The 20,258-nt window shown below is 39.6% G+C and overlaps 1 protein-coding gene across 2 annotated transcripts in view; it reads right to left on the minus strand.

Annotated features, from left to right (window-relative positions):
* Window positions 1-7,454: 7,454 nt before the first annotated feature.
* Window positions 7,455-20,258, minus strand: part of DROSHA (drosha, ribonuclease type III) — a 70,894-nt gene continuing 58,090 nt past the window's right edge. The window contains exons 27-32 of one of the 2 annotated variants that reach the window (XM_014940914.1): window positions 17,547-17,688; window positions 16,497-16,579; window positions 16,280-16,383; window positions 14,556-14,648; window positions 13,701-13,747; window positions 7,455-10,714 (exon numbers count right to left, since the gene is read on the minus strand). In XM_014940914.1, the coding sequence (XP_014796400.1) occupies window positions 10,584-10,714; window positions 13,701-13,747; window positions 14,556-14,648; window positions 16,280-16,383; window positions 16,497-16,579; window positions 17,547-17,688 (600 nt within the window). In that variant the 3' untranslated portion in view covers window positions 7,455-10,583. The remainder of the gene's footprint in view (window positions 10,715-13,700; window positions 13,748-14,555; window positions 14,649-16,279; window positions 16,384-16,496; window positions 16,580-17,546; window positions 17,689-20,258) is intronic. The other variant, XM_014940913.1, reaches the window with a different exon arrangement.

Below are 20,258 nucleotides of genomic sequence, written 5' to 3' on the forward strand. Positions count from 1 at the left end.
GCTGATATGCTCAGCTCAACACAGGTGGCCAGTCACGTGCTTAACATCAATCTTAGGCACAAGCATTGCAGGATCAGGGCCGCTACAAGTCTAGGGACTAGAAACCAAATATTTGTTGATGTGCCAAAAAACACCCCAGGTGTGAACTCTTCTATGTCAATCCTGAGACATCTGCTTAGTGAAAAAAGACTCTGAAATCAGATTGGGGGTCTCAAAAATCTGCTAAGACGTGGGGAAAATTTCTTACAATGTAAGAGAGAAACTGGTTGCTCTTTCAGAGACAAGTAAAGTAACGTTGGCGTAAGATCCATTGTGGAGGACACCACAGTTTGAGGCAATACACCCTCCAATCTATCTGAAGTTTGTTTTTTTTTTTCTACTTTTCAAGGTAAGTCCTTTCTGAAACTCACAGCACAAATTCAGGATTAGTTTCCCCCAAGAAAGTACATGCAATACATAATAAAAATAGGTATTTTCAAAACCACTTTCAATTTCTTTTTGCCATAAGACATCATCTATTACCAGGATGTTCTTCAAGGTTAAACAGTCTCTAACATATGACTAAATCTGAAGTCACTTTGTCTGTCAAAAGGTAAAGGGCAAATGAGTTATAAGGGCAGCTGGGTCATCAGAAGTCATTCTCTTTGGACCCAATATAGTAAAAAATATCCTCAGTCTTACAAACAGCTAAAGTCCCAAAAGGCCACAAATCCTAGCTTTGCAACAGGCCAACCTATTCAACACAAAGGTCAGTATCATTAAACAGAATAAACAAACCAATCCTATAGCTAGAAATGACAGATCTGCCTAGGAGGCGAAGGAGTCATGCAGCTGTCTCTCTGGGCCTCCTTCACTCCCGCACTTGCACAGTCCCAAAATTCTTTATACACACACATGCTCTTGTCTGTTTAAGTCCATGCATACAGATGTCTGTACAATGCATGCACATGTGAGGGGACCAGGAAAAAATCTCCCCCCAAAATGGGAAGCTGTGAGATAAGCCATTATCAAACAGTATGGAAGCAACAGCTGGTCAAAATGAGATCTTCTGCATGCGGACTGACCTCTGGACCCCTAAGTTTTCCTCCTCACTGCCTTGCAGGAAATGCTATTTTGGTCAGAGATTAACCCCAGTTAATCTCTGCCAGTCAAGGCTGGGCTAAAACCCATGCTTGTTCCTCCACCTGCCTTCTTACCAGCTGGAAATGCCCTGGATGGGTTCCCACTAGCCCACCTCGGCACCAGCCATCGCTGCTCCCAGCCCAGGGACCATGCCAAAGCATGTGGTGAGAGGTCTTGCCCCCACCTCCCGTTACTGCCGCAGGGGCTGGCAGCCATTAATCCTCCTGCAAGAACAACTACACGTGGCAGCACAAGATTTAAAAGAGGGGATGCTCTTCTCTTTTAATATCAGTAACCCACGACCCTACCTATGGCCATTACTGGAAGGCAAACGGTTCTCAAATGATTTTGTTTCAAGGAAAGAGGGAAATTGCTCAGGCATTTTGAAATCAAGTACTTTGCATAAACAAGGACACAGCTGTTTGCTTGCTTATTTTCTTTTGTAACTATGCTGGAAGTACAGTACACGTACTTAGGGCCATACTAACCTCTAACAGGTTTGGTGGGGATAGGACCCAAGTTAAAAGAGCAGCAGCCATAATGCCTGGCCATGAATCCAGAAGAGACAACTGCCTCATCCTGCTTGTGCACAGAGAAGCCAGCGCCAGCTCTGCCACAGCACGACACTACCCGAGTGATGCTCGTCACACGCCCTGTCAGCGCAGGGACCTTGGAGCTACGAGCCCAAGCTGCCACCACAGGAGATCGACAGCAAAGGCAGGCAAATGTGAGAGTGCTGGCTGCGAGGAGAGACTCCTACCAGGCAGCAGCAGCCACTTGAATTTTCTTTCACTTTTTAAAATGACTTTTGTAAGATTTCAGTACGAAAGAGATTACGTAAAACCACCACCTAGTCTGCTGTGCGTGAAATTGAGAACGTCCACATCAATGCAGAAGTAAAACAACTACTCTGTATAAAACTAAATGCTCTAAGTAAGTAGCTATATGGTATGAAAAGAAGATGAACCTCAGCTGGGACCTGGCAGACTCAGGTTTTGTTCTCGTTTCTTCCCTTGACCTCTTTGGTGACTTCGAGTAAGTGGTTGCTTTCTTTTTATTTCTTTCTGGGCCAAGGACTACCTGTCATTTTGTGCTCATACAGTGGCTGGCATGAAAAGCCCCAGTGCTAGTGAAGATCTCTGGATACTACTACAATATAAACAATATTTAAATACCTGTTAAACAAACGATGAACACAGAGGAGACTTTTTTTCCTTTGTGAAAAAGTATCATGTTGTAATGAGTGAAAACTTCAGGTGTTTAATAAATAAATATATACATATATATCTGCACTTACCCCAAACACACGTATTCAAATATGTTCCTAATTAAACTCCAGATACCTATTACAGCTTTGCTAGTTATTTACCACCTCTGTATCTTAAGATATTAAAGTTTTATCACCTCACTTCTACTTCTAATAAAAAGTATTGATTTGCTATATCTTATCTTTAAGATTTACACTCTGGCCCCACATAAAACTCAACTAAATGAATTTATTTAAGGCCATCATTATCTCAAGCACATGGCACAGAATTGTATTTATGTTACAATGAAACCCCATATTTTTCAGTATGTATTTGAAAGCAGTTAACGTATTTTTCTATCTGCTTCTCAGCAGTCAGTGTTGAAATACACCTTTTTCTAGCGTTTTAGGTAACAGTTCTGCCTTTTCTTACCTCTCTCTCCTTGCTTACATGTCCATTTATAAGCTGCCAGCTGAATAGATGCCAACCTTAGTCCAATTGCATAAATTTATAATTTAAGCTGCAAAAAGTACATCGCTATATGCCTTAAGACTTCACAACCTCTCTTAAAATCCTCCCAGAATTATTATGCCCCTGGCAGAATCCCCCCAAAATTATATTGAAAAGATTATTTTATTTGCATGGGTACACAGTGAGGCTTTTGTTCTTGCTGTTGGCAGTTGATTTCTGATATAAATGTTGAAGTATGACTCGCAAGGGCAAAGAGTTCAAGGTCATTTATTTTCTTTTCCCACAGCGGGCAAGGAATTGATGCTGTATCTGCCAACCAAAAGTAAAGATCAGGGAACTTTGAAATAGGAGACACTAGTTCTATGGACCACATTAAAAAAGAAATACTGAAACTCTAAAAAATGAAAAAAAAAAAAACCACACTGAAAGCAATGAGAGCAAAAGGAATGTGAAGTCTTGAAAACCAGCTGCTGGGTAAAGGAGTTGAGTTCTCTGAAAATTTTGAGGGTTTATAAGGTTGGCAGTGTTCCACCATTTTGGATAGCTGGTCAAGCCCTGACTCACAAGACAGTAAGAAATAACACATAGATTGCTATCGATTGTTAGTGTACAGACACCTACCGAGGCAGGATATTGGTTGTAAAACCTGACACATTCTGACAGGTGGAAAACGTATTTAAAATATATGGCTCATTTTTTGGAAGAAGCAAGAAGAAAATAGTTTGAATTACAAATTTTAGACATCAAAGATTAAAACAGGTTTTTTCTTATTTTTCCTTTTGGATGGCATGATATTTATTTTTTCTTAGTGATGACAAAGATAAAAGATTCTCATGTATATTGGCAACGTTTATCATCATGAAAACAGAAGGTAAGAGCAACAATTTTGCATGACTTGTCCAATAAGGCAATGAGGTCATTAAAAATTCTTATCTTAGAGAATTTTAACTGGATTTTTTTTTTTTAAAATTGTTAGGTTGCAGGGTTGGCAGCCCTTTAAAAAAAAAAAAAAAAAAAAAGGACTTTATAAGTGGATATTGAAAAACATTAGCATACTGAAGTGCTGCTAGATTGGGAGATGGTTGCTTTTTGTTTGCCAGTTCAAGTATCCCTCCGGAAACAGAGCTGCAACATTTGAATTGTAATTCTAGTTGGCAGCAAGAACTGGTCACCATGTCAGAGCTGTTCTGACACAGTAAATGGCTGAAGTAATGACAGGGGGAAATCTGCAGGGAAGTAATTTTATTTTATTTTTTTATAGAAATGTTGGCTCAGCTTGCATCAGTGGGGTCCCATGGGTTCCCATGACCACCATCCCCATCTTTAAATAAAGTAACAAGCTACCTCCAGTGACAAACACTCACCCATCACTGCTGCATCACTTCTGGACCACTGATGTATGAGCTGCTTTTGCCACCAGTAAAAGTTCACGATTTGTCAACTTAAGTCTGTCCTTTGCTAATGGATTACTTTTGAAATGTCTGCTGTAAGTGGAAGTTTTTATTTATTTATTTGCTTTTTCTAAAAAGCTTTGTGTACAAGCAACACACTTTTTTGGGCCTGGCTTCTTGTAGTTGAGTCCCTAATTTTACAGACATTTTCAATCATTGTTTCCCAAGACTCCTCAGGAAAAAAGGATGAGAGTGACAGTACCCGGCCTTTGCGGCCAAGTTCTCCTTTTCTCCCTCAAAGACACTCTCAGGCATGGGACATGCAGCAGGCTTTCAAGGAAAAGAAGATATTTAATCCACAGACTGGGGCGTCCACTGGATAAGGTGTCATTGCCCTATCACAGACTTCTTTGTTACCTGTAGCAAGCAGGTGAAGGCTATGAGATAAACCTGCTCCCTGATGGATGGGGAAATCAGAGTGGCTGGAGCACATACCCTATCTCACCTTAGGACCCCAGAAAGAATCTGGGACATTTGAGGATACCTGAAAAAACAGGCATGCAAACAAAAAAATCCAGGAGAGTCAGCGAAGACAGTCTTTTCTTTGTCTTTGAGCAGTCCTTCTGACTTTGTAATATAGTAGTACTCATAGTAACCATAGTACTCAATGGCTCCAAGTCCAGATGGAGAGCAGTGACAAGTGGTGTCCCTCAAGGGTCCGTGCTGGGACCGATACTGTTTAACATTTTTATCAATGATATAGACAGAGGGATTAAATGCACTGTCAGCAAGTTTGCAGACGATACCAAGCTGTGTGGTACTGCCAATACACCAGAGGGATGGGATGTCATCCAGAAGGACCTGGACAGGCTGGAGAGGTGGGCCCAGGTGAACCTCATGAGGTTCAACAAGAGCAAGTGCAGGGTTCTGCACCTGGGCCGGAACAATCCTCACCATCAGTACAGACTAGGGGGTGAGGTATTAGAAAGCATCCCTGAGGAAAGGGACTTGGGGGTGCTGGTGGACGAGAAGCTGGACATGAGCAGGCAGTGTGCACTTGCAGCCCAGAAGGCCAACCACATCCTGGGCTGCATCAAAAGATGCATTGCTAGCACCTCCAGAGAGGTGATTCTTCCGCTTTACTCTGCTCTGGTAAGACCTCACCTGGAGTATTGTGTGCAGGTCTGGAGCCCTCAATATAGGAAAGACATGGACCTGATGGAGCGGGTCCAGAAGAGGGCCACGAGGATGATCAAGGGGTTGGAGCACTTCTTCTACGAGGACAGGCTGAGGGAGCTGGGGTTGTTCAGCCTGGAGAAGAGAAGGCTCCGGGGAGACCTTATAGCAGCCTTCCAGTACCTGAGGGGGCCCACAGGAAGCCGTCATACAGTAAGGCTGGGGAGAGCCTGTTTACAAAGGCCTGCAGTGACAGGACGAGGAGCAATGGCTTTAAGCTGGAGGGGAGCAGATTTAGATTGGAGATTAGGAGAAAGTTCTTTACTGTGAGGGTGGTGGAACCCTGGAACAGGTTGCCCAGGGAGGTGGTTGAGGCCCCTTCCCTGGAGTTATTCAAGGAGAGGCTCGACGAGGCCCTGAGCAACCTGGTCTAGTTGGGGGTGTCCCTGCTGACTGCGGGGGGGTCAGACTAGATGACCTTCGGCGGTCCCTTCCAGCCTGGACCATTCTATGACTCTATGATTTAAAAGCAGGGGAGATACTGCCTTTCATTTTTGTTCACAGACTCAGCCTACCTGCTCTGGCCAAGGCACTCTGCTGCAGCTGCGGGGTCAGCCTCTCTGACTGCACTCTCTGCTTCCCGCCTGCTGGCACCAGGCAGTGCACGCTGTCAGCGCCGCTCCTCTCCCTCAGCTCACGGCCTTCCAGGTCGAGAGTGTGCCCACCAGCAGAAAGCACAGGCACAAGAGCCTACGGTGGTCTTCTCCTCTGCAAGCTTCCGAGAGTTGCTCTAGTTGAGCACCTCACTGCAGCAGCAATGAGGTAGGCTACCATGAAGAGAAGAAAAAAAAGAAAACATAACAAGACCAGTGCAGACATTGGCCCTTATTTCCTTCTACAGTTACAAAAATGCTTTGAAAGAGGAATCCAGAGAGAAACATTTCATTGCCAGATAGACATAGTGTGTCCATAAACATCAACAATTTACTAAGAAAAACACCACCTGCAACTCAAACTGGGAGCACAAAATACACCAGAATATGAGGGAAGGAGTTATGAAATATTTAAAAAAGGTTATTCTCACTACCATAAAACTCTCTACCTTGTCTATAATTTGAAGTGACCAGTACACCTCCAGATCTGCAATTCCTTTTAATCATCTCTCCTTCTACGCATTTTCATACAAAGAGAAATGGTATCTTCAAAATACAAGAAGTTAAATCTATTTTTCAGTGGTAGATGGTGTAAATGAGCAGCTCTGCAATAACAAATGGCATTGAGATGTGTCCATGAAGGATGAGAGATCTGATTCCCTGCTCCACCTACCGTATTGTTATGGCAATCTTTTTTTTTTTTCTTAGTGTAATAAGTAAACAGAAGTTCATTATACAGCCACCTGTTTATTTCGCTGCTTCTTTCCTGGTTATTCACCATATTTGTTGAAGTATGAATGAAAGAACATACAGCAGAATCTAGAATGTCTGTCCCCACACACCATGGCTTACTGGCCAAGAATAATTACCAGCAACCAACGATGGGACATGTCACATTTCTTTTCAGAGCCTGTTCACAGTAAGTTGTCAGTCATTCCAAGAGCTAAACATTTTGGCTTGCAGGCAACAGAAGACAGCAGAGCACTCTTCAACAGCAAGTTTTCATGACCCTTCAAGGAACAAACCAGGAACCGCTTTCTGGTTATTATTCCCCCGTTTATGTAAAACTGTTTCAAATGCTCAATGGCAAACATATTACCCGTGGAGGGAAGGGGGGAGGAGGAGGGTGGGATGTATGGGTCACAGAAATTTCTGTGGCGACACCATCCCCACCAAAGACAATGCACAGTAGTACAATGCAGACGATCAACTCCCTAAGCACATACAGGGCTTCACAAACTTCCACCAAACAGAAACTTTTTACAAGTGAATCGCTTACTTAATTTAAATATGTAGCCTGTATAATCAGAGTCTTTGAAGTAGGGAGACAGATGATCGGGATTTGCCTTTTGATCTTTCCAAATTGTTTTAGCAAGTAACAACTATGCCTGAAGTCTTTTCTGGAAAATTTTATTAGCAACAATGTTTACAACAGTCTTAGAGACCAAGGTTCTCTCAGTATCGCTGTAAAATAATCTTACAGAAACTGAAATCTTACAAAGCAAACTTATGCTCTGCAAACAACAATGATGAATTTTATGTAAATTCAATTAAAACTCCTATCCAAATGAGCTACAATTCTATTCAATGCTCCGTACATATACACATTAAAGAAAAAAAAAAAAGAAGAAAAAAAAGCTTTCACAAGATCTGCTGGATCCACACAGATCTCAGCCTTGTTCTTCATTCATTACTCGCACCCGAATCGCGTCAACAGATCTTGCATGAGAACCTCTGGATCAGAACATATCAGGCTCTGGAGCAACCAAAAAAGGACCTTATTTTATCAATAAGTCATAGACACCTTCACATTTCAAAAAGAGCAGCCAAAGTTGTCCAGTTGTAGATTACAGCTGTTCCACCGATTAACATGAACTCAGTAATCATTTTTCCCAACTTTAAGGCAACTTAAAGAAACAACTTTCACTCCTCTGTGCGTGTTATAAAGGACTGGGCTCACATTATACATTCTATGCATCTCCTTAAATTATCAGAAACATTCACAGCTGCTGTCTTTTTACATAAAAAGATACCATCTTTCTGACATAGATAAAGGAAATATGAATTTCTTTACCTGTTGTTTCCTGTCCTTGAGACAAGGAAAACAAAATTTCTTCAGACAATCTTCCTAGCCCACGCTTATACAGTGAAAAAAAGGGGAAATAGCCCACTCATGAAAAAATGGTTATCATCTACATTTTATTGAGAAAGATCTAAAATTCGTTAACTGCAGTAATGGAATGCAGAAATCGTTTTAAAAGTTTGTTTTCAAGCAATTTCTGGGTCAAAGAAGAAAAGAGAACAGTTCTGGGTTCCTCCCCCCGAACAGCATATCTGATAAATTCAATCTATTTTTGTGCAAATGTTTATGAATAAGCTCACTGTCTTCTTAGAGCTGAAAAATGAAATGATGTATAAAAAGAATGAAAGTAACATTAAACTATGAGCTAACAGTTCCCCTGGGGTACACTGCTGGTATCACATACGATGAGACACATTTGCAAAGCAACCATACACCTGAAAATGAAGTCACTGCACTTTCTACTTTTAAACACATCAACCAGGTTGCAGTGACTATGGAAAAAATAAAATAATTGTGTACACAATTACCCTTAACCCTCTACCAATGCACCACTTCAACGTACTGCTAGAAGCAGACGGGCAGTTCTACAAAAGAAATTGAAATACAAAAGACTTGAGGGCAGGGGAGTTGCTGTTTCTTGCTTTTCAAGCCTGCTGCTGTTCAGAGGCATTTCAGCTTTTTATTTACAGACTGAAGCCATAAAGGGTTACAATCACTTCTCAGAAATCAAAGAACAGCAGCATCCACCAGAGAGCAGCTCTTTGCCTTTAGCTTGTTGTTTTTATCCCCCCCCCTCTGTGTTTCAACAGTTTATTATCAGTCTCTAAATTACAGAATGTGTTTGGCTTTTTTTTTTTCTCTCTCATCCCCTGAAATGGATTTAAAACATCAATCCATTAAGAAAGGCAATCATAGAAGCTGGAAGAAGTGAGGTAGTCTGTGGGGTCAAGTTTAAAAAAAAAAAAAACCAACAAAAAAAAATCCACCACATTTAAAAGCATCTCACACTGCATGTGTACAAAAGCGTGCTTATGAAAATACACATATTAATAAGCTCAGAAGTGAAGCTTTGGGAAGATATTTGGGTGGTCGGAACTTTTCAGTTACACCTGTGTCTACTTTGGCACCTGCAATAGAGTGCTTCCATGGACACCTGCAGAAAGGTGCTCCACACAACCACTGCACTCGCTGCTCGCTGCAGTGTCGCCAACGGGCAAAAGGTTTTCTTTCAGGAGCCTGTAGGAATTCCTTGGCCCAGACACGTGCACCCCCGCGCATGAAGCTGCTTGGTATCTCACCGTGTACCTCTGTGTTACTTACACCAGAAAAGATGCATAAGTAACTCATCAAAAAGGATCTGAAGCAGGAAGAAAATGCAGGCACAGTGGATGTTCCACTTCTGGTACCATTCAGAGCTTTTATAGAAGAAACATCTATCTAATAAAAGCCATAGACACCAAAAATGAAGGAAACTGGGAGACTTAAAACTGTATGCCACCTTTGAACTACACCTTGGGGGACAAATTCTGCCCTCCTTCCAATACAAGCAGTTTCCAATGAACCTATCTGGAATAGCACCTGTGTGGAATTTCTAACACACCACTTGAGTATTGTGGTAACACTGGTATCTTCTGGACAAAGAAATACATTAAATTAGACATCAGTTTGATAGACAAAGAAGTTGAGAATGAAACTAAACCTGTAAATGTAAACTCAGTACATTCTCTATGAAAAAAAAAGTTGCAATTCTTTTGCTTCATAATTACCTTTTGTTTTTTTAGATTTATAATACTGATTTAAAGACAAATCTCCCCCCCCGACCTTCCACACACACTTGTGTCACATTCTAGATGTGGAATCCACTGTTTAAAATAAAACTGAATACCTCCTTGCTTAAATTACTGTACTAGCTTCTGTAAAAGGACCTGAAGTTTATGGCTCTGGTTTAGCAGAATCAAGAGGAACATTTTACTGCAAAACTTAAGGTAGGTACATGCTTAAGTGCTCTGCTGAATTAGTTTCTCATAATACTTTCCTCCTCCACAGTGAAGTTCATGCAGTAACTTTGCTGGTCACTGACAAAACAGCATTTGGATACAGAAGACAACTGTTAAACAGCTTTTCCTCCTACAGGCTTTTGAAATTCATACTTTATTACTTCATACAAGACAGTAAAAATAATAAAAATAATCCCACAACTTTTCATAAAAATTAAAAGAATTTAAAAACAAATCTTATTAAAAAGCCAAACAAACTTCACACTTAAAACCAAACGAAATACTATATATACAGACACTTTTTAAAGAAGAGATTATGATTTTCTATTTGATATCAACAGGCACTCTTCATTCATCATCTGCAAGAAACTAGGTTAGGTCTCCATAGGCCACAGTCAGAGTTATTAAGTAAGTAAATATGCCACCGCTTCTCTGCCCTCCTTTTATTTCCTTGCTTCTTCAGTCTCATCTGGCTCTCTCTCTTGGTGCTCTCTTTCCCACCTCATTTCTTTCAACTCTTGTCTGTACTTCCGTTCAATGAACCGTTTCTGATGGGCCATCTGGGGAAAGTTATCTGACACAAGGAGAAATATTTCACATTAATAAACAAACTGGTAACACGGAAAGCCTTGGCTCTTATATTTAAAAAAGAAAAAAAAAAAACTTTGATGAGATTAGGAGCAGGAGGGAATAATGCTATTACCATTTTTACTCCTTTATTTCTAATAATCCATAGTAAACCACGGCTCCGTGTCATAAAACTTCGGTTTCTTTATGATTTCCACATCTGTTTCTCCTGCTACAAAGCACTGCCAAATCTAATACACTCACAAAAATAAAATATAAAATCCTGATATAGCAACATGGCCAGGTATTACCTGGATTTTACATTCTGTTCCCTTAGCAACAGGTGGTCGATACTGAAAAATGAATGTGAGACTACGGTCAATGTTGTCAGGGCTTTTTGTCTTGTTCTCACTCCAAAAAGTATTAGTCACTGGTTCCAAGCATTGTACAGATATTTCCATTATTATTATTATTATTTTAGACTATGCAGAATCCACTAGATGCCCCACATTATGGCAGGGTTCCTAATGGGAAAGTAAGTGTAGCAAAATGGAATGCATAAAATTTGTTCCTGAAAAAGTTAATGCTTGGCTAAGTACCAGAATACAGCTTTAGTATAGTCTTAAGAGCATGGATGAGTGAAGACTGGCTAAAACAGACTAGACAAGGCTGAGGTGATGGAGAAATAGCCACAGGGACGATGGATGCTTCTGATTTCAGACATTTGTCCATTGGCTGTTACATATGTACACTAGATAGAACTGAGGATGTAAAACCAGCTTATACAATTGATCAGAATTGCTCTCAATTTGGTGCACAGCTGACAGAATATGACATTTTCTGCATGACCAGGGTGCTGACATTCATCTGTGTCTCTGTGCTGCAGAGACCTGCACTCTCCAGCTGGTCAGAAAACAAAGAGGTGGTAGACTCTGGTTGGTGATAAATCCTGCTGGGATCACACAGAGCCCTGGGATCAACACTGGGTACCTATCTGTGCCTGAGACGAATGCAAAAGGTTGTTACACTGACCTTTAAAGACATTAAACAAATCTGGGAGATGTCTCAGAAAAGGACTGCTCTCTCTCTAGTTGGCTACCAAGAGAAAATTTCAGCAGAGGCTCCTCAGGGAGGAGTCCCTTGACACCAAGTGTCTTCCTCCTCTATCTGGGTCCCAGGCAGCATAGATTTGTTCAGCTAGAGAACACTGTGCAGAAGCCATATAATCTGCAGGAGACTGTGGTAGAGCAGAATGACTTTCTATACTGCTTTGTCTTATTGGCCGGTGAAATTTGTGCCTTTTATTATATACTATGAGAATAAAAGGTTTATTGATCAGTTATTTACAACTCTGACATAGTATGGTATATTTATTTAAACCAGAAAGCAATCTAAACAGAAGCAAATTGTTTTTAAATTGCTGCTGTTTTTAAAAACACTAGTGCTTTGTTTAATGGAGTTCTGGGATCTGTTGTTGCTCATGTGCACCATAAAATCCAAATCTGATTTTCAGCACTGTGCCTATAATATGATTCTTTAAGAACTCTGAAGAACTCAGTGTGGTAGCAACCTGTTTGTTTATAATCCATTTAAGATGTTGAGAATTAAATTTATGTAATAAACTCATCATGGCTGTCATATATATTTGAAGAGGTACATGAAATGCAATTTTCCTTTAGGTTAACTACTTATGCATTAACAAAAAAAACCAAAACAATCAAAAAGTCCACTCTGCAAATGTATACGTAATCGAACAGATGCCCGTAGGGGCTGTAGAGCCTCCATCCCTAAAGACAGTCAAAACTTGACTGCCAAGGCACTGAGAAACCGAACTTCAAAGTTGGCTCTGTTTTGAGGAGTGGTTGGAGTAGAGACCTCTAGAGGTCTATGATATTTAAACAAATATGTATGTCAGGAAAGAGTTGTGAAGTCCTTAGACTGGTAAGAGATGAAGCTCACAGCTCTCTGAGTGGTGATACTGTCACAAGAAAAAACACTCAAAAAAAATCCCAGTAACATTTTGCAGATACTCAATGGGGAAGGGAAGTTACGTTTTACTACTTGTCAAATTTACTGGTGGTGAGAAGTATACGCGTAGCAGATGGATATAAAAAAAACCTCTCAATTATAGGGACTCCTTGCTCATTGTCTTCTGAAATTTTTAAGGCCTGGGATTTCCAGATGCAGAGATAACAGATTAAAATCCTTTAGCATCTGAGAAACTGCATGCCCTTCCGTTGAATCAAATAAAAATAACGTACCACCTCATCATCTTCTGAATAGAGAGCTTCTGCTTCACAAAATGCATGTAATCTATTTGCTTACAATACGTCCACAACTGGCACTTTAACTCAACTGTCCAAAGTTCTTTCACATCAGAAGCTTGCATACATGCATTCCTTTCATATCTGAGGCTCTATTGCAGTGAAGGACCGCTCCCATGCTGGCTGTCCTGCGCATAATTCTGAGACATGCACACACAGATCACTGGATCCTCAGCTGAGGTAAGCTGTTCTTAACAGATAAACATTGACTTACATTGGTTGGGGATCTGCCTGCTACATTTTCACCTAGTCTACTGTATAATCTGAGATCAAATTTTATTTTCTTAATTGACAACTGAAAAAAGTAATTTTCCTCCCCCAAATTAGAGGATGAGGCAATCACACTGTCAGAGAGTAAGCAGTCTTATCCCACTCCAGAGTTAAGCATGGAAAATCTCAATGGGACTTCACTGCACTGGGTTCCCTGTAAGTTCCAACCTCTGTCACTGATCAACTTCCTTTAAAAAAATAACCGTTGGTATCATAGTAACTTCCCCTCCGCAAAATTATCTTAGAAGTACGAAAAGGAAAATCTGCTGCTGAGAAGCTGACAGCATTCAGCATATACGTTACGTTCAAATCTTATCCCTCACAAAACCTGCACCTCACCTCACCAAAGACCAAGGATGTAAACTATAAATTATTTTCTTTGTTGCCCAAATATCTTACATTTTTCAAGTGCATCCATTGCAGCTCCCATTTCTGCTTGCTGAATACTGTGAAAGCAAAACAAAAATGTGTTACATGACATCCAAGTCTAAAGTTTCTGACAAAGTGGAACATTAGCTAGTCTTTTGTAATAAAACTCTTTGGATAACCAGTAGCTAGTAATTCCCAGAGTGTATGATATATCAGCTTTTCCATAAATATGTGAACAATAGCACTACAGTTCCAGTAGAATATTTTTAAACTTAAATCAATAACACTAAAAGAATATTCTAGTCCATTCTTCACCGAAACATTTGCTTTTACTTGAGAGAAAAAACAAGGAACAAAACCACAGAGGTGTGAATGCTATAAAGCCAATGATATTTTTATAACCACCACCAGATTCGGTAGCAGAAAATAATATAAGGTCTTTGGAGTTCATGGTTGAAGTCTTTGTAACTTTAGAAACCATCTCTGAAATGTCTAGAAGTAATAACATTAGAAAAAAAAACCTCAGAGCCTTGCACCCCTAGCATGCCATCTTAATTTGGACAGTAATCCACCAGCAAAGCCCAAGATTGAAGTCCCTGTTCTCTGGAAGCTGTTCTGCAGTTTCTAGTCTGCAAGCCACAAACCATCTCGCATTGCCAGCCGCCTTGTAGGCAACCTCACCAAAGAAGCTTAAGACCCAAAACTATAGAGGTATTGAAATCTTCAGGTATTCCCGAGGCAGAAACTCTGAATAGCTCTACTGAAGAAGGCTTTATAGCTTTCCTTTTCTAAGGTCAACCACACACTTGTCTACCTCCAAGGCTAGTCATTTTGGCCACTGCCACACTCAAACTTTAACACCATGTGATGAATGTTTCACTATACCTTGGGCCTTTACCGCATCCTATTCTTTCCCCTTTGAAGTAAACAGCTACTGTGTATGTCCTGGCATGAGATGGTCCCACTGTCTGCAAAGTCCTGAAATAAGAAAGGTATGATTTACTCAAGCAGGAAGTGTTAAAAACCAGGTATCATCAAGCTTGCAGTCTGGTCAATACATATAGTGGAATTAGTGCAAAACATGGAGAGCAAGGGTTGAAAGATGCCTGTCCAAATAACAGTAACCCAGAGATTACCAGTATGGTTCACAATAAAAAGGAGAATTTTAAATAAGATGCACGTTTTTTATATTGGTTATATTTACTCCAAGTTCATTTGGGAGGACCATATGAAAATTAAAATGTAACCCATAAGCAAAAATGCAAACTGTAACTCAAACTGTTTCAACACTGTGAAAACACTTCCAATAAGGTCATATAAATTGTGCATAGCTGTGCAACTGCAAATAATCACACCAATATGATTACTGTGTGCACTAAAATTTTAGTCCCTGAGAGTTGTGCAGTTAGCAAGGTTTTAGAAGGGCTTTATATTGGATGTGGTAGCTCTCTTCTGTGAATTATCACAGTACAAAGAAATTTTCCATCAGCTTTGAAAAGTTACAGTTTCTTACAAAACCAACTTTCCATTTTAGCTGAAGTCTAGGACATGCATCAACAACCATCTAAAGGGGAAAAAAAATAATTCCCTAGACATGCAATGAATTGCTTCTTTCGCTCTTTCTTCCTGCTGTCCCAAATCTCTCCCCACTGTCAGCTCGAGTTCTGTCCACTACCTCGTTTCTTTTGGGAAGAAGCACCAATTTCACATCAATTTTTAAAGTATCTAACTATAGTACTCTGTCTCCATGTGCTGTGACAAGAGCAAATAAAACCCACCCCAAATTTAAAAGCAATAGTACTTACTGCAGTGAAACAGATAACCCCAAGAAAAGGAATTTAACAAGATAATAGGAAGATAACAGCACATTACTAGCTCTAAGCTATACTATAAAAATCAATTTATCATCACAGCAGAACAAAACAAACATTTGGTACTTGATGCTCAGTGGGTTTTCAAGAATCAGGAATTGTTTCTTTTGTATTCATCTCCCTCGCTCAAGACAAAGCTGTGAACCCTCATACAGAGACACTGAGGAGTCACATTTGCAGAGCATCAGTTGCAGTGTGAAAGTGATCACATTTCTGAAGTGCGCTGTTTGTCACTATAACTGAACCAGTACATTTCATTGAAAACTTTACTTCAGTAAATGTGACAAATGCCCTTGCACTTCCATTCTTTATGCCTTTTTGATATAATAACCCAAACAACACAAGCCTTGAACTTTCATAGCCTTTATCTCTTCTCTTGGAGGCTAACATTGAACCCATTCCTAGATTAATTGCATTAGATATGGATGCAATATACAATCTTAATTTTATTATTGCCTCTTTGAAGCAGGTATTTTACAACTGAAATAGAGAAGGGAGATCCATTCCATCCAGCTTGCAACTGTACAAGGTAAAACACTTACTAATTCTTCCTTGTAATAGCTTAAAACACCTAAAGCTTGGAAAACATTGGTTCAACATTTTCCATTTCAAACAAAGAGATACTGGAGGGCTTGGATAACTACAATAAAATCAAACTATGGAAAAACATAGGGTGAATGATCACATCTTCCATATGCAAGAGAGGCTGATAATCAGCCATAAGATCCCAGTTCTTACTTGTAAAGAGGAATGTCTGGCTCTTTTCCTTCCGTCCTGAGAGTCAAGCAGCACTGTTGAAGCTGAGATTTAGGATCATTCCAATCTTGATTTAAAATAAACTCCTGTAAGAAGTTCACAAATACGCTTTTACAATTGAGAGACTGCGGTAAAAGTTTCAAACGCAATAATGTGTTAAAACATAGTGGCAGAAAAGAAGGAACCTGATTGATCTTACCTTTAGACGTGGAAAAAAACATACATTCATGAAAGTGTGAACATATTCCAAATCTTTATCAATGTACAGGGCAGCAATAAAGGCTGAGGCGAAAAAAAAAAAGAGAAAAAAGGCAGTTACTCATCCAAGAAGAAAGTTAATGGCTTGCACCTTTAGAAACAAGTATCTCTGAGTACTCTAAAGCCATATTCAATTACGTTTCACAGCCGTGATGTGATGAGGGTGTTAATATCCTGCATACACAAGAAAAAAATAAAGTTGACCAAGAGATTAAGTGACTTACCCAAATCCACACAGTCATTTAAAGAGCTAGAAAAAACACTCAGCTCCTAATCCCACATTTTAACCAGGAGACCATGGATACTTACAAATAAATCACTACTGGGTACCATAAAAAAGTTTCAGGTATAAATCACTCTTGTTTGTGTGCTATTTCCATTTACTTTGAGGATTTGGCAAAAGCCAAGGGGTCTGAATGTCTCCCAAAATATATCAAAATATACAAGGTATGGATTAACTTTCTCTGGAGAATATTTATCACTGTTTCCATTTTCTTTGGAAAGAAGGTAGCACAAACTTCCATAAATGACTAAAAATAATTTCCATGTAGCCTTCCCTCTTGTGGAATGACCATTTTGATGCAGTCAAATGATCCACAGAAATATTCATCTGCTGAAGGAACTACTTTGTCTTCCAACAGTGACAAGAACGTATTAATGAAACATTGAAACTGCTGTTAAATAGCTCAACTTGGATTAGAAGCTTTGACTTCTAGATGTGCTTTTGACCCAGTCATCACAACCCCTCAATTTCTAAGCCTACAGCTCTAAGCCATCTGCAATTACACCTCCTTTGTGCTTTCATACAGACTTCAAAATTCTAGGCTAGCGTTCAAAAATCTGACTTTCAGAGGTATAGGCATAATTAATTTGAAAACCTGAACATACATTTTTAATAGTGAATTGGGGGATTTCTAATAGCTTTTTTAAACAAGCCCTGAGGAAAAAGAAGTTGTGTAAGTACTAAGCTGTTATTACCAAATTAACTCACATTCCAAGAGATCAGCCAAAGTCTTCGTTCGAAGAGCTACAGGTCTTTTTGTCTTGTCATTAGTGATGGCAAATTCTTGCATACCCAGCTCTTCTGCCACTTTGGCCTGTGTCCTGTTGTTCACCAAAGAACTTCTTAACAGCTGCAATAGAAAGAAGTTCCACTTAATGGTAACAATTAGCAATGTGAAGCTATCTAAAAGGTAGAGAGAATTGGGGGGAAAAAAAAAAGTTACTTTTATCCTTGTAGCCTCTCACTTCTCTTATTTACTGACATTTTGTTTCAGCAAAACTGAAATGATTTACATAAACACACACACTCATTATTTCTACTGATGATTTTTCCTTCTGTTTCAATTCTTCTCACCAAATTTTATTTATTCTATGGACACATTACTTCTGTAGATGTCTTGCATTTAAATGCTTGTTTGTGAGCTTCTTTGCAATCATATACCATCTGTTCATCAGTCCTGTATTTCTCCAGCTAATCTGCATTTTTCTAGTTTAACTAATACATAGTTATATACATTTTTCCACATAAAGTATAAACATACAATATTCCAGAGTCTATAGAGCAGTCCCCACCGTTCACCAAATAAGAAATAAATCGGCAGTGATTAAAACAAATGCAAGACAGTCTAATGTTTCAGAACAAGCAGACGAGGAAGCTGCTCCGTTCATTTGGCCAGAGAAGAAAATGCATAGCTGGATAGCCTGTACGGACTGTTTGCTCTGCTGAAGTCTGTACAGCTGCCCTGATGCACCCCTGACAAAGATCTGGCTCTAACACTTTCAGTGTATGACACAGTCCAGAACATTTGGTTCTCCAGCAGAGTTCCCTCAAGTACTTAACCCTGGCTTGAGGCAGACTGCTTAAATAAGCACAAAGCTCTGCCAAAGATACAATCCCATACAGTTAAAAGGAGTATTTTTGATATTTAGGGTTTCATACAATTTTCTGAACCCCTGGTTAAGGTGAGCTGTATTTTCTGTTTGCTTTTTGGCTTTAAATGAAACAGTATTAATTTAAGAAGTTCAGGATATTATGGGAGATAGGGGAAGGAGAGAAAGAATGTCTCTCTTTTCCACTGTTTATATATAATCTAGAGTTGAGAAGCTGCATGCACATTTTTTCTCTCTCTGTCTTTCATGTCACATTTGCTCAGCTTATTAGATCCAAGTTATACGCTACCTGGCTCCAGCATGTCAACTGAGCTTATGAAAATCAAGATTTATTTGCTGCACTTGATATTTCATCTCTGACAACAGATAAATAAAGAACAGTACGTTCATAATTTGTTTGGCAATGATGTATGAAGCAGATACTCACAACTTGATCTTCATAAACTAGGCAGGCTGCAGATAGGATTATTACCTGCCTCCCTAACCTCTGCTTAAACTCATCTTCCACTTGTTCCTTTCCAAAATTCTTCCCTTTTATGTACTTAAGATAAATAAACAATACTTTCCCCAACAAAATCCTAAGTACGATACGCAACCTACATGACAGAAATGCAGTATCATGTAACAGAAATCTGTTTCTTGTAACGGGAGAAGAAGGATCTCTTTTGCTGTGTTTGTAGAGTATTTATTTTGATGGGACCCGTAGTCATGATTAACAGTATCATAAAACAAAGAGCAATATACACGCTACCTAGTGAATTTGAGATAAAAAAAAACCCCAGTTATTCTTCTAGCACTCTGGTTATCAACTTGCTTCATATTAGAATTTGCCTCCTCTACAAGTGTAATCTAGCAAGAAACTCAATGCCCCTTAAAGATATGAGGAAGATGTGGTACCTGTGCCCTTCCAGTAACTTTTTGAGAGCTAGCAACTCTGGCAACACACAGCCTGCATCACTGCAGATGCTATGACGTGTGACGGATGCTCAACTGGAGCTTACCTCTAATTACAAAGCATTTTTTTTTTATTCTTCCATCTTCATACAGCCTACTACTACCCATGACTGTAGCATAAGCTGTATCTTCCAACAGCCAACAAAATTTCATCCTCTTTTTTGGCTGATCACTTGGCTGCCTCCAGACACATAGACAAGATCATGTTCGCCTTTCTTTTTCTTAAATATAGTTAATTGACAGACACCTCTCCACAAGCAATCACTACACACTGGGAAACCACTGCAACGCCAGTTAAGCAGAATCTTCACAGCAGCTGATGTTCCATTGTTACTGTATACATTGTTACATTCCCAGATAACAGGAGACAGAGCTCAGTATTTGCTGTTTCTCTTTAGATCCTACATCATCAGTCTCCTTTCTCACACACTGCATTTCATTTGTCCTCAGATTAAAAGACATTCTAAGACAATTATCTTTTTCACTGCACGCTCATCCCTAGTGTTGAAATTTTACTCTAGGCATTGCCTCCTTCTCCATATCTTAATGTGTTTTCAGCATCCATTCCAGTCTAACTTTGTTGTTTCCCCTGCAAACTTGGACTGTGCAGCTTGTTCTACTTGCCAACTGACTACAATCATTAAATTAAGTAACACGGAGACGCTCTTGATCATTGTTCTGAGTATTTACACCCATTAATAGCAACACTTCATATCCTTCCTGCCAAATAGTTCTCGAAAGATTTATCTTACTATAACAACACTGATGAGTACATTCTTAAAAGTCACCTACGAAGCAAAAAAAACCACCAGTCTTGGATTTCTGCCTTATGGTTTTGTTTCTCTGAAGAATTAAT

Source organism: Calidris pugnax, unplaced genomic scaffold, assembly GCF_001431845.1.
Source record: "Calidris pugnax isolate Ruff unplaced genomic scaffold, ASM143184v1 scaffold8, whole genome shotgun sequence".
In the NCBI taxonomy this organism is placed as follows: domain Eukaryota; kingdom Metazoa; phylum Chordata; class Aves; order Charadriiformes; family Scolopacidae; genus Calidris; species Calidris pugnax.